Source organism: Empidonax traillii, unplaced genomic scaffold (assembly GCF_003031625.1).
Source record: "Empidonax traillii isolate 1590-97213 ecotype Southwest subspecies unplaced genomic scaffold, ASM303162v1 scaffold754:size369281, whole genome shotgun sequence".
NCBI lineage: Eukaryota > Metazoa > Chordata > Aves > Passeriformes > Tyrannidae > Empidonax > Empidonax traillii.
This window is the reverse complement of record NW_020955947.1, coordinates 11,879-24,110: the sequence shown is the minus strand read 5'-3', so window position 1 is coordinate 24,110 and position 12,232 is coordinate 11,879. Positions and strand designations below refer to the sequence as shown.

At 48.9% G+C, this 12,232-nt stretch overlaps 1 protein-coding gene across 1 annotated transcript in view; it reads left to right on the top strand.

Moving 5' to 3' along the window:
• The window catches only part of LOC114066291 (hexokinase-1), a 35,310-nt gene extending 23,969 nt beyond the window's left edge, over positions 1-11,341 (top strand). Inside the window, exons 11-18 of the mRNA XM_027900858.1 lie at positions 317-465; positions 566-685; positions 1,474-1,569; positions 2,357-2,456; positions 4,131-4,314; positions 6,315-6,470; positions 7,183-7,416; positions 8,129-11,341. Coding sequence (XP_027756659.1) covers positions 317-465; positions 566-685; positions 1,474-1,569; positions 2,357-2,456; positions 4,131-4,314; positions 6,315-6,470; positions 7,183-7,416; positions 8,129-8,273 — 1,184 coding nt within the window. The 3' untranslated portion in view covers positions 8,274-11,341. The remainder of the gene's footprint in view (positions 1-316; positions 466-565; positions 686-1,473; positions 1,570-2,356; positions 2,457-4,130; positions 4,315-6,314; positions 6,471-7,182; positions 7,417-8,128) is intronic.
• Positions 11,342-12,232: the final 891 nt, after the last annotated feature.

The following is a 12,232-nucleotide window of genomic DNA, read 5'->3' as shown; positions in this document are numbered from 1 at the left end:
TCAAACCCAAACCCACACGAGCCCTGTTCGCGCTAACCGGGCAGTTCTTTGCCCGTCGGCACAGCCAAATTTCTGCTTTCTCTCAGGGAATGGTTCTGTGGGTACTTTGTTCCTTTACAGTTTAAAGCAAAACAAAACCAAAAATAAAACAAAAACACACACAAAAAAAGGAGGTGGAATAATCAGAACAGCTTCTAAAATCCTCCTTTGATGGAAACTCAGCTGAGTTTCTCGGAGATTTTCTTTCTGGGCAAAGCACTTTTTCAGATTTTGCTTATGATTCTTCAAATATACACACATGCGTGTTCTTTTACAGAAAACGGAGACTTTCTGGCACTTGACCTTGGAGGGACAAACTTTAGAGTTTTGTTGGTGAAAATCCGCAGTGGTAAAAGGAGAACAGTTGAGATGCACAACAAGATCTATGCCATTCCTGTAGAGGTGATGCAGGGAACAGGAGAAGAGGTATTTTTGTTTCTCTCTGGCTGCAGTGCTGCTTTTTAAATAACTCTTTAGGAGCGAGTAACATGTACACCTGCAAATATTGTGACTTTTCTCTTTAAAGCTGTTTGATCACATCGTTACCTGCATTTCTGACTTCCTGGATTATATGGGGATAAAAGGTGCACGTCTTCCTCTTGGCTTCACCTTTTCCTTCCCTTGCAAGCAGACCAGTCTGGATGCTGTAAGTTCCTTAGTGTCTTTTGAATCTGCTTTTGTGCCTGTGCCAGGCCTGGTTTCTCTGTCTTCCTGTCATCCACGTGACACTTACAGGAAGGTTGTACCAGGGGAAGGTTTATGCTCTGACCCTCATCAGTATAGCTGTTCCTATAAATAGTTCCTTTAAGGGTAATAATGCAAATGCTGCTCAGCCCATGGCTGTGAAGATAAGAGCATTTTAAATTTTCCATGGTGCTGTTACCCCTTTTTTAAGGCATCATGTTTTTTTCCCATTGTATAAACCTGCTGGTCTGTGATACTTCCCTGGTTTAGCAAGCAGTAAGCAAAAGTCCATCCCTGCACCTGTTCCTAGTTCATTTTGTCTCATGGGATGGAGCAGATGGAGCAGGGCCTGTGGGCTGTGTCACCCTAAGGTGACAGTGTGGCCTGCAGCAGGTCCCTGACAGGTGTGCCTTTGTTCTTTCCTCTTACGTTTTTAACTTCTTCACTGCCACAGATTTACACCAATCCCACCTGTGCAACTCTAAACACTTTCCTGTCTAGTTAGCTGTTTGTTTTGAAGAAAGACATTTTTTCTGTCACAATTGTGTTGGTTTGTTTTTTTTTTTTTTTTTGAGTTTCTTACATTGCTCCGAAAATTCGGAGACCAAGCATGATTAGTAGTTTTAGATGCAAATTCCACATACCTTTTTCACAGAGGCTCTTCTGTAAAACCTCAAACTAAATGATTTGAAACACAGAGTGCAGCACCTGAGTCTCAGCAACTTGGTAACCTGTTTTCTTGCTTTTTAGGGTATCCTTCTCAATTGGACAAAAGGCTTCAAAGCTACAGACTGCGAGGGAGAAGATGTGGTATATTTGCTTAGAGAAGGAATTAAAAGAAGAGAGGTGATTTTTCTTTTGCCTTTGTTTTCTTTTTCTCCTCCTACTCCTCCCTTCCCTCCAGACTTGGCAGACCTTGTGGGTCAGGCTGGCTCCCTCTCACAGGGTTTGTGTGCCTTGTAGAGATGAGCTGTTTCTCCTGTCCTGCACAGAAAGTTGTGGTTTTTTTTTTTTTCCTCAGAGACTTCTAACTGTCCAAATTTGCCCCAACTTTCAAGACTTCTTTCAAACCCTGTGACAATTTTCCTATCTATCAGAGCATGGAGAAATCAGGAGTTTTCAAAGCAGTGATTGTAGGAATGCACCTCAGTGCACCCTAAAGGGCAGTTTTCCTCCCTCCCCTCTTTGATCTTAAAAATACCTCAACTGGCTTAGCCAAAACTTTCTAGGAAGGGAAGAAAAATAGCCTGAGGAGGACATTAATTTTGCAGAGGTTTTGTCAGCCAGTGAAAAGGAGGTCTTAAAACCTTTGTTACTGGATTTGCTACCTCATTGCTATAATAGAGAATGTCCTCTGCCTCTGAACAAGATCTGTACATAACATACCGAAGCCAAAGAGAACAGCCAGGAATATACTTTCTTCTGGAGACAGTCTGTCATGGATACAACATGTGAGGAGCCTTAGCTGCCTGCTGGTAGATTAAGTTCCTATTTCTGTGTGTCTGAAATCAGGATGGTAATTTTAGTTGTTCGCTTCCAGTGGGTTTTGACAGCATCCCCTTTGGTATGCTCCTCTGGTGTGATGGGGCACCAAGGCCAGAGTTCTCACTGTTGGCATTTCTCTCTCCCAAAGGAATTTGACTTGGATGTGGTGGCTGTGGTGAATGATACGGTGGGCACGATGATGACCTGTGCTTATGAAGACCCAAACTGTGAAATCGGGCTCATTGTGGGTATGTGTAAGAGCTGCTTTTTATTGAACAGCACGTCGACACATCTGTCTGTATTCTCTTGGAGGCACCCCTGTGGTTAACTGAGAATAAAGCCAGGGTGTTCAGGGAGTGAAAGAGTAAAATTCAACGGCCAGCACACCCACCGTTCCCGAATGGCACGTGATGGGGAGCTCTGATAGACAAAGTGCACTGACTGAGAGCTCCCTTCCCAGCAGCGAGACAGCTGAAGCAATTCCACGGGTGACCTGCAAATGCCACACGCCCCGGGGAGCCTGAGACATGGGGAGGGTGTGAATTCCCAAAGCTCTCCGGAGAAACGAGTGTTCTGTGGGAGAGAAGGGGACGAAGCACCCGCAAGCTTGGAGTTGCGAGGTGGCTTGTAGGAAAGTAAAACGCCACCAGTTTCTCCTCCAGACAGTTGGAAGGTGTCCAGGATGAGTCAGCACAGTGCAGTGTGGGTAGGAAGTCGTGTCTGCGCAGCTCTATGGCTGGCGTGTTTTCAGGAACGAGAGTGCCCTCCGGGAAGGACGGCGTGTCCTTGGGGCGCTGGGAGCATCCTCTGAGGACTGTCTGCTGCAGCCCTGCCAGGCATGCTCTGCAGCAGCACGTCTGTGTGCAGAGCAGGGGGTCAGAGGTGGTCTGGGTGCTTCTGGAATGATGGGAGTGACAGCCCTGGGCTCTGACAGGCTCCCTCTGCCCTGCCTGGATTGCCTGGGCCAGGCTGGTGGCACCTGCTGGGGGAGCTTGGACACTGGTGGTGGCCCGCACCTGGGTTTGGTCCTGCAATCCTGAGGCTCAGTCTGCAAGCCCAGACGTCCCCCCCAAACCCTGTGCTGTGGCTCAGCTCTCCTGCAGCAGGGAGTGCTGTCTGTGGGAGGATCTATTTTAGCTCAGACTGTGTTGATGTATTTCCCTACAGAAACGGCAAAGGAAAACAGACTTGCTGATATAATTGATGCAGAAGCATGCATGGATTAAATGGAGTTCCTTAGGTTACTTTAAGAAAACTTTTGCCCTGGGTAACAGCTAAAGCTGCCTCTCGTTGCTGATAAAGCTTTGTTCCCCAAGACCTCTGTGTACACAGAGCAGTTGCCACACTCCTTAGGATCCCCTTTGAGCAGAATCAGATATTGCATCATTTCAACATGGAAGTAACCTTCCTGCCAGAGAAAAGAAGCACTTTAAATCAGAAAAAAAAAACAAAAAAAAAAAACAAGCAATCAGCTGGTAAAAGCCCTGATGCCTCAGAACTTGCTGAGGTTTTTCAGTTCAGCACATTTTCCCTGGATTCTCTGGGTCCATGGGCCTTGTGGAAGGATGGTTCTTAACTGCAAAATCCAGCTGGTTGCTTGCTGTGGTTCTGGATTCAGAAACACCATGAGGGTTCATGGACCAAAAGTGCTGCCCTACTGCCCCTCCCTGCAGCGTGGGACCCTCATGGCTCTGAGTCCCCCTGAGCTGTGCAGCACAGCAGAAATGTTCTCCTTCAGTTTAGCATTACCAAAGAGTGGCATTTTGGTTTCTTTCCCTGACGTTTTCAGATGATGGTTTGACTTTGTCATTCAGGAAGAAGCACCGTGGGGATCCCCCAGAAGGCTTCTCAGGGCTGTGGTTGCTGGTCCTAGCGTTGTTTTGTTCCCAACAAAGAGCAATGTCAGTGTTTTCTTCCTCCAGGAACGGGCAGCAATGCCTGTTACATGGAAGAGATGAGGAACATAGAGATGGTGGATGGTGAGCAGGGGCGGATGTGCGTGAACACGGAGTGGGGAGCGTTCGGGGATAACGGATGCCTGGACGACATCAGGACAATATATGACAAAGCAGTTGATGACTATTCACTGAATGCTGGAAAGCAAAGGTACTCGGCTACAAATGCTGTCAATGGTGTGCTGTGGATATAAGCCAGGCTGCCTTAAATGCTTTTAAGAGAGAATTGGATTTCTCCCAGTTGGAGAAAGGAGAGGTGGAAAATGACTGCAGCCTTGCTATCCTCTTCCTGTGCTTCTCCTGCTCCCTGCTTTTTTGTGACTTACTTGCTGCTGTGAGGACTTCAAAAGTCTTGACATTACAAAGAAACCCTTTTTCTCACCCTGTGCTGTACTGAGGGGGTTAAGATGGCCTGTCATTCTTTTGCTCTTGGTCTCAGGTTAATCTCTTTTAGCTGAACTCTCTTTTTGTGCCTGTAGAAATCCTGAGCCTATACCAGCTGGTGTGGTTGGAGCTTGGAGCTGCTTGCCGTAAAGCAGTCAGGAGCTTTCTGGCAGTTGCAGCCTCTTATTTCAGGCCATTTTTCTGGCTGAAATGTGTCAAGTTAGAGGACCTGCCTTTCTTGGTCCTGGAGTTTCGTCCCCCTTCTAGGGGTTCAGCTCCTGTTTGGGCAAGTGCTTCTCTGTCCCCTTCAAGAAAGGGCTGAGGGGAGGTGTACCTAGCACTGATAGAATTGGGCTGGAGATGCTGCACGCTGGGACTGCACTTTTTCATCATTTCTCTGCAGCAATGCTTTGATGCCAGGAGCTTTTAAAAAGATTTCGTGATCAGAGTAAATCTGCCCAAAAACCTGAGGAATACAGACCGAGTTGGCAGGTCCTGTGGGAAGCTGTTTAGAAGCTGAGGCTCAAACAGACCCATGGAGGCAGATGCTGGGCAAGCCTGCTGCAGCAGCAGAGCTGGCACGGAGTAAGCAGCCAAAGGCAGTCATGGAGACTGCCAGGGGGGATAATTTATTCCAGAGATAGTTAGGCACTCAAGAAGGAGAACTCCTGCTGGGTACAAGCCTGAGAGAGTCCACAGTATTAAATGGACTGTGTGGCCTGCTTCCAGCAGGATGGTGTGCTGGGCTCTGCTCAATCCAGGGCACAGGCACTGCTGTAGAGCTTGGGGAGGTGAATGGCCCTGCTCAGAAAATGGAAGAGCGTTCAGTTTGTTGGTGAAGACACAACTCACGGGCCTCAGAAAGCTCCATTCAAAGCAGGATGGTGCTGGAGGAGCAGGAATGCAAAGCAGGGCTGCCCTGCACCAGTGCTGAGCATCGCTCTGGGACCACTCCTTGTCATGTGCTGGGAGGAGATCTGCAGGTGGAAGAGACTCCCTCTCTCTGGCCTGGGGGCAGACTTGGGTCCTGTGTGCAGAGTGGGGTGTGAGAGGGGTTCAAGACAGCTTGGTTCCTCCCTCTGGTTTTGGGAGTGGAAAATTAATGCCAGGTGCTGGAATTAAGTGAAGAGCATAAACCAACCCTGGACCTCCAGCTCGCTGGTTTATAGGTCAGTGGTCCTGTGAACATGCCAGAGGTGCCTTTTCACATCCTTTATCTTTCCCAGGGTTGCTTTTGCAGTATAGGACTCCCTTTAAAACACTGCACTTGCAGTGACTGTACCTTGGGGTGTCCCTGTAATTCTGCTGCATGGAACCACTGAGCTTTTTCTGTTTAGAGGTCTCAGCCTTGCTTCAAGAGGGTTCCCGAATGTGGAGACAAGTTTTCCCTGGGGTCCACTCAGGGCTGTCCCTGGGAGATGCATGGATAATGTGCCATTCGACTGGGCACCGTTCTGCTCTCAGGTTTTCATTTCTTCCATCTGGGAGAAAGAAATACCAGCCATCATTAACATGCCTGGCCAGGGGAACGTGGCAGTGAGGAATAAATGAAGTGTCTGTAGATGGGCTCAGGAGGCTTCCCAACGAGTCTTCCTGCTTTTTCTTGCCTACTTTTTCTAGCAAACGGCCGCTCTGTGTGAATGGGGTTGCGTATTTTATGTCCCCAAAGCGTGTGGGCAGGACACCTGGCTGGTGACAGACCTGTGATGCTGCCTTTTCAGACATGAGCAGGTTCCCTCTGAGCTGCACCTCTGCCTTTCCTTGCAGGTACGAGAAGATGATCAGTGGGATGTACCTGGGGGAAATCGTCCGCAACATTTTGATCGACTTCACCAAACGGGGGTTCCTGTTCCGAGGCCAGATTTCAGAGACACTGAAGACCAGGCATATCTTCGAAACCAAGTTCCTGTCTCAGATTGAGAGGTAAGAGCATGGGAGGCTGCTCAGTGTGAAATACTGTGGTGGTGCTCTGCTGGTGACACCCCTGGAGGGGAGGGACAGCTGGAGAGCATTGCTTGCTCCTTTAGAGATTATTTTGGTTTCAGTAAGAGCCTTTGTGTGTGTGTGTGCAGAAGGACTCTTAGAGTGTCATCTGAATTTCTCTCAGTGCTCATTGCTAAATCCTGGGAAAGGCTGTCAAGGATTCCCTCACTGTACTGTTTTATTTGCTCGTTTGGAAACCAAGCCATTTTCCTGGGCCCCTTGTGTGTGTGTAGGTATAGTTGTGGGATGGAATGAGCACTGGCTGAGTGAGCACTTTTTACTGGGTGTTTTTGTGTTTTTATTGCTTGGGCTCTGTATTTTAAAGCGATCTCTGAGTCTTTATGGGGGGAAAAAAAACACAAGTTGATCATGAAAAGTATTTTCCAGAAATGCTCCATGGTAAGAAAAGAGAAGGAGAGGCAATGCAGAGTCGCACTTGGAGCCTCTGTGGCCACTTGCACCCCTCTCCTACACTGCAGCCACGGTGCTGGGGTGAATGAATTGACATTCCCTGAGGTCCCTAGCGTTGTCAGGAAAGGCTGCTGCCCGCTGGGGCTGCTGCCGTGGATGCAGCCGTGGGTGCAGTGGGGTTTGTGGCACCGGCTTGTCTGAGGGGGAACCTTCAGTTTACCACTGTGCTCTCCTTCTGCAGTGACAGGCTGGCCTTGCTGCAGGTGAGAACCATCCTGCAGCAGCTGGGGCTCAACAGCACCTGCGACGACAGCATCATCGTCAAGACCGTCTGCGGGGCGGTGTCGAGGCGAGCAGCTCAGCTGTGTGGCGCTGGAATGGCTGCCATTGTAGATAAAATTAGGGAGAACAGAGGGTTGGAGCGCCTGGAGATAACGGTCGGTGTGGATGGCACTCTGTACAAACTACATCCTCAGTGAGTATCTGCCTTCCCAGCAGTTGTTCGCCTGTAGCGCGCTGCGCGTACATCCCTTCTCTTCACACACCCAACTGGGCTCCCCTACTTGCTAGGATAAGAGCCAGGGAAGAGAAAGTCTTGATTAGGGGGTTCAGGGATTTCTGAAGGGCAACGAGAGGGTCAAGAAGGACTTGTGAAAGATTCTTGGGGTGGTGACAAACCGAAGGCGACACAGCCTTTGCTGGGTGAGTTGGAAGCCGTACGGCAAGGGAGGGATCTCTTGGCTGTGCTCAGGCAATGCCAGAGCAGTGCTGGAATGCCTGGTGCCTCTGGGGAGGATGTTTCTGTTCAGGGCACAGCGGAGATGGGCTGCTGAGGAGCAGTGCAGGTGAGGGCAGCAGTCTAAAAGAGCAGGGGCAGGAGGAGAGGAGGATTAGTGCCCAACCTCCAGTGTGCATGGAGGGAGGTGGGTGGGAAGGAGATGATTTAAGTGGTCTATTCTCTTCCCTTTGCTGTGGTACAAGTGATCTGAGTTAACCCCACACGGACAGAGAGGCAGACCTGGGACGCCAGTGCTGCTTTCCTTTAGCCCCTACTCCACCCAGTCTTCAAATCCCCCCTAGTTTCCAGCATTTCTGCTCTTTCCCCTGTGAAAGGGGGTGCAGTGCAGAGGCCCAGAGCAGTGCTCTGCGGGGCCTCCCTCACCCACTGCCCGCGTTTCCTTTCGCAGCTTTTCGAGGATCATGCACCAAACAGTCAAAGACCTGGCACCCAACTGCGACGTGACCTTCCTGCTGTCGGAGGACGGCAGCGGGAAGGGGGCCGCGCTCATCACGGCCGTGGGATGCCGGCTGCGCGAGGCTGAGCAGAACTGAACTCCACGGCCCTGGCCCCGATTCTGTCTTGTGAGCACTTTCTCATAAAGCAGCGACTGCGTAGTCAGAACTGGTAAAAACCCAGAACTCACTGCTTTATCGGGGGAAATAAAAGAAATTACAACTAATGACATAAAGAAAAAAAAAGATAGGATACAAGATAGAATGTGTGCTGTTAATAATATCTCCTGTTTCTGGACCCCAACATGCATGTTTCTTACTCACCTTGTTGGTACCTTCCCCATCTGTAGGTCATGGAAAAAAATCAGTCTATAATTTCTGCAGTTGTCAAAAACTCGGTTGTTGTCTGAGACAAAATTGCCCCCAAGTGATGTGCGTTGAGAGCTGCCGTTGCATCGTACCGAGCGTGCCCTTTGCAGCATCCCTGTGAGCGCACTGCCAGCACGCTGACCACCAGACCTGGGTGTGGATGCTTTTAGTGAAGGGGAAGCAACAGTTCCCTCCTGCATATCTACCTGCTGTTGTTCCGTCTAAAGCGATTGTGAAAACGTTATGGTGTGTCAGCACCGTGCACGCACGTAACTCTATAGCGGGACTTGACACCGCGACTTACTCGCTTCCTTGATGCCTGTTCTGTCATGGTGAAAGTAAATAATGCCCTTGTCCCACAGATCTGGTTCCACTGGTATTTCCCATTGCTTCTGTGAGCGGTGTTGTGTTACTGGGCGAAATCCGTCACGTTTCAGCAAGAAATCCCCAAAGAGTAAAACGAAGTGGTTGGTGACTGGGGTAATCCAAACCTCCAGACCTGCGAGATCGGCACGTTCACGGTCCCTACGTGGCTGTGCTGTGCTCTTCTGGTTAAGAGTTCTTATAAAAAGCATTTCCTCTCTCTTCTTGTTAGTCTGGATCAGGGCACCGCTGCTGCCCCTCCACGGAACCTGCAGCTCGCCCGTGTCCCTCGGATGCGGCGCTTCCGTCTCTCGCCTTAAATGGGTATTTGCTTCCACACAGAGCTTTAATCTTTAATACTGTTCAGCAATCACTCAGAACACAAACGCTCAGCCAGAGTTAGTGCTCAGAAAGGCATAGGAGGGTTTGATTTTGATCTTGCCTTTGAGGACCTGGGTGTGTAGACAAACCCACCAGGTAGCCAAAATTGAACGCAGCTTATTCTGAGGACGAAAGCAACAGCAAAGATCATACACACTTGGTGTCCCCTGTCCTCTGTTGAGTCGATGCCATTATTATACTTGCATACCAGTTGCATTACTGAAAGTGAGAAGCAGTTAGGAAGGTAAATGTCGAGTAACATTTGCAAGCCACGCCACTTTCTGCAAAAGAGGGAGACCACACAGTAGTCCTTAATTCCCACTCTTCTACCAAAAATGAATTTGAGATATCTGCATGGTTTTCCCTTCTGCCTTTTCCTGCAGAAAGTCGATGGAAATTTGCAGGCTACTCCTCTTTGTCCTCATTCCACTCCTCTTAAGATTTGGATTGCCCTACCTATCAGTAACATTTCAATATGCATTATGGTGCACTGTGAGTGAATGTTGTAAAGTAACATGTGAGTCACAAGCAGTCATTGCAGCTTTAAGTGTGTGTCTACCTGAAAAATTGCATGCCTAACTGGTTTTGCAAAGGTAGAGAGTCTTTTTACTTTGCACACTAGTAGCTCCGGTACTAGTGTTACGTGATACTTGTGAAAATATTAAACTTTTTTTGATGTGCGTTAACTGGTGTTTAGTGGTTCTTTCTGGAAGAGGTGCTGTTGGCTGGTGGCTTAGTGCTTTGGGAAGAGCTATTGTGTAGGGAGAGCTGCAACCTAATCCCAGCGGTGCCTGTGTTTTGTGTGTGTGTTTTTATTCCCGGGCATTCAGGGTCAGATTCAAACCGGGTGGATTTCACCCAGGTCCCCGTGCCTCGTGTTTCCTAATGTAGTTCAGCAGAGGCACAGCGCTGACAACGCCCAAATCTTTGGGGGCACGGAGCTTGTCTGGGGGCACCTCATGCCCTGTCTTGTGCAGGGGGGATCTGCAGTGCAGGAAAACCTCAGCACCGAGGGCGGTGTGATCACATTAGGCTTTGGCAGATACACGGTGATGGATACATCATGTCAGAGTTGGTGAGCTCTCTGTGTGCAAAGGGTTAACATTTGCAGAATCCTGCTGTCAGGTGCTCATTCACCACTGGTTGGCACAGCCTGTGTTGGAGTTGTTGTAGATGAAAGCCCCTTTTGCGTGCACTCGAGCTGTGCTTCTCCAATAACCCATTTTACGTTACAGCTTGAATAGTCTCTGACACCCTTGATGTGCAGCTATGACCCCAAACAGGAGACAGAAGAAGGTGAGAAACTTTTTGGGCACAGGGGACAACGTTGCATTTGAATTGCTTGAAGGTTTGCAAATCTTGTGCCTGCCCGCGGTGGGCAGTGCTGTAGGGGTGGTGTGAGCCGTGCCTGGGCACCTGGCTTTGGAGCTCTTTGGCATCTGAGAGCTAGGCTCAGGGCAGGGTAGAGGGCAATGAGAAGTGGAAGTTAAACTTGGTCTCAGGGTGACTGTGAATTTTGGAGATGCTGGCATAGGTCATTTTGTTTCTTGGATCCAGCTCATAACAAATAGGGAGTGAGTTTGTGTTTCTAACAGCGCAACTTTTCCTACCGTGGACCACAGTTGATGTGCTTGATAAGACACAGCAGTTCTTTTCCAAAGGGAGACCTGGTGGGATTTTCATTTCCAGACTACTTCTTGCCCCTAGGAAACCGTTCCAAGTGAATCACACGCTATAACTGTCCGAAGAAATGTCTCCAATGTTATCCAAGCAATGACTGAGATGTCTTTCTTAAAGCTTTTAGGCTTGGTGAATAAAAATCACAGTCCTCTTAATTGTTAAGCTGTAATTACTGCAATATGAACACAAAAATCTTATATTTCCTGGGGAAAAGACCATTTGCATACCACTGTTGTAATGTCATCTGCTCCTTCCTCCTCTGGGAGTTCTCTCAGAAGCCTTTTGAATGAGTTTTAAAACAAGCAGACCTTGTTTTGTTTTGTTTTCTTAAGAAAATAGCAGAAGGCAAAATAAAGTGTTTCTGAACTTCTGAACCCCGTTCCGTGCTTTTTGTTCGTTCCTTTGCCTTAAAAATGAGATTCTTCAAACGTTTCTCTTTACTGACTGCAGGCACTGCTTTGCTGCTTAGAGCACAAGAAAACCATGCAGAGGAGGGATTTAGTGTTGCCCTGGAGGTCTTTACTGCTGCGTGGTATTTAATCCTGTCTATATTTATAGGAAGAATTGCATGTATTTACTGTGGGGCATGGTGTTCCTGTTACCTCACGTATCCCAGGAATAACGTAGCCTGCCTTGGCATGCCTTTTTTTCCAGTGTAACAGGGCCTCTGAGCGTCTTTGCTCCCGTAACTGTTGTTGTTTCTGTGGGATGAAACCTATGGATCTGCCGTGGGAGTCTGCCAGAGCACAGGGAATTCCTTTGGCAACCTGCTTTCTGCACCAAACAAGAGGAAGGTGCCTTGAGTTGTCAGCAGACATTGGTGCCTGTCAGGGGCTGCACAGGGGGTGGGTGCACCGGCAGCACACGGGTGACACCTGAAATAGGCTCTGGCTGACTGTTCAAGTGTGATGGCAGGTGGAGGGGAAGGGTGGAATGCTTAAGATAGGCCTGTTTGGTCCAAAAAGCTCTGCATTAGGAAACAGCCTTACAATCACATCAGCTGGGCAGGGGGAGGTACAGCTTCTGTCTGTGAAACAGTGAGCTATGCAGGTGTCCTGCAGTTCCTCAGAGCAGGAGTCTTTGCCCACCTCTAGCCTGGTTTTCACTTGGGGGCTGCCCGTAAACGCTTCTTCCTGCTCCCCCTCTGCCCCCAGCACACACCAGCAGTACAGCCTGGGGAGGAGCAGGTGGCCAGGTAACATCTGGACTAGAAACTACCTGCTGGAATGACATAAACTAGTGAACTCTTCCAGAAGGGCATACAG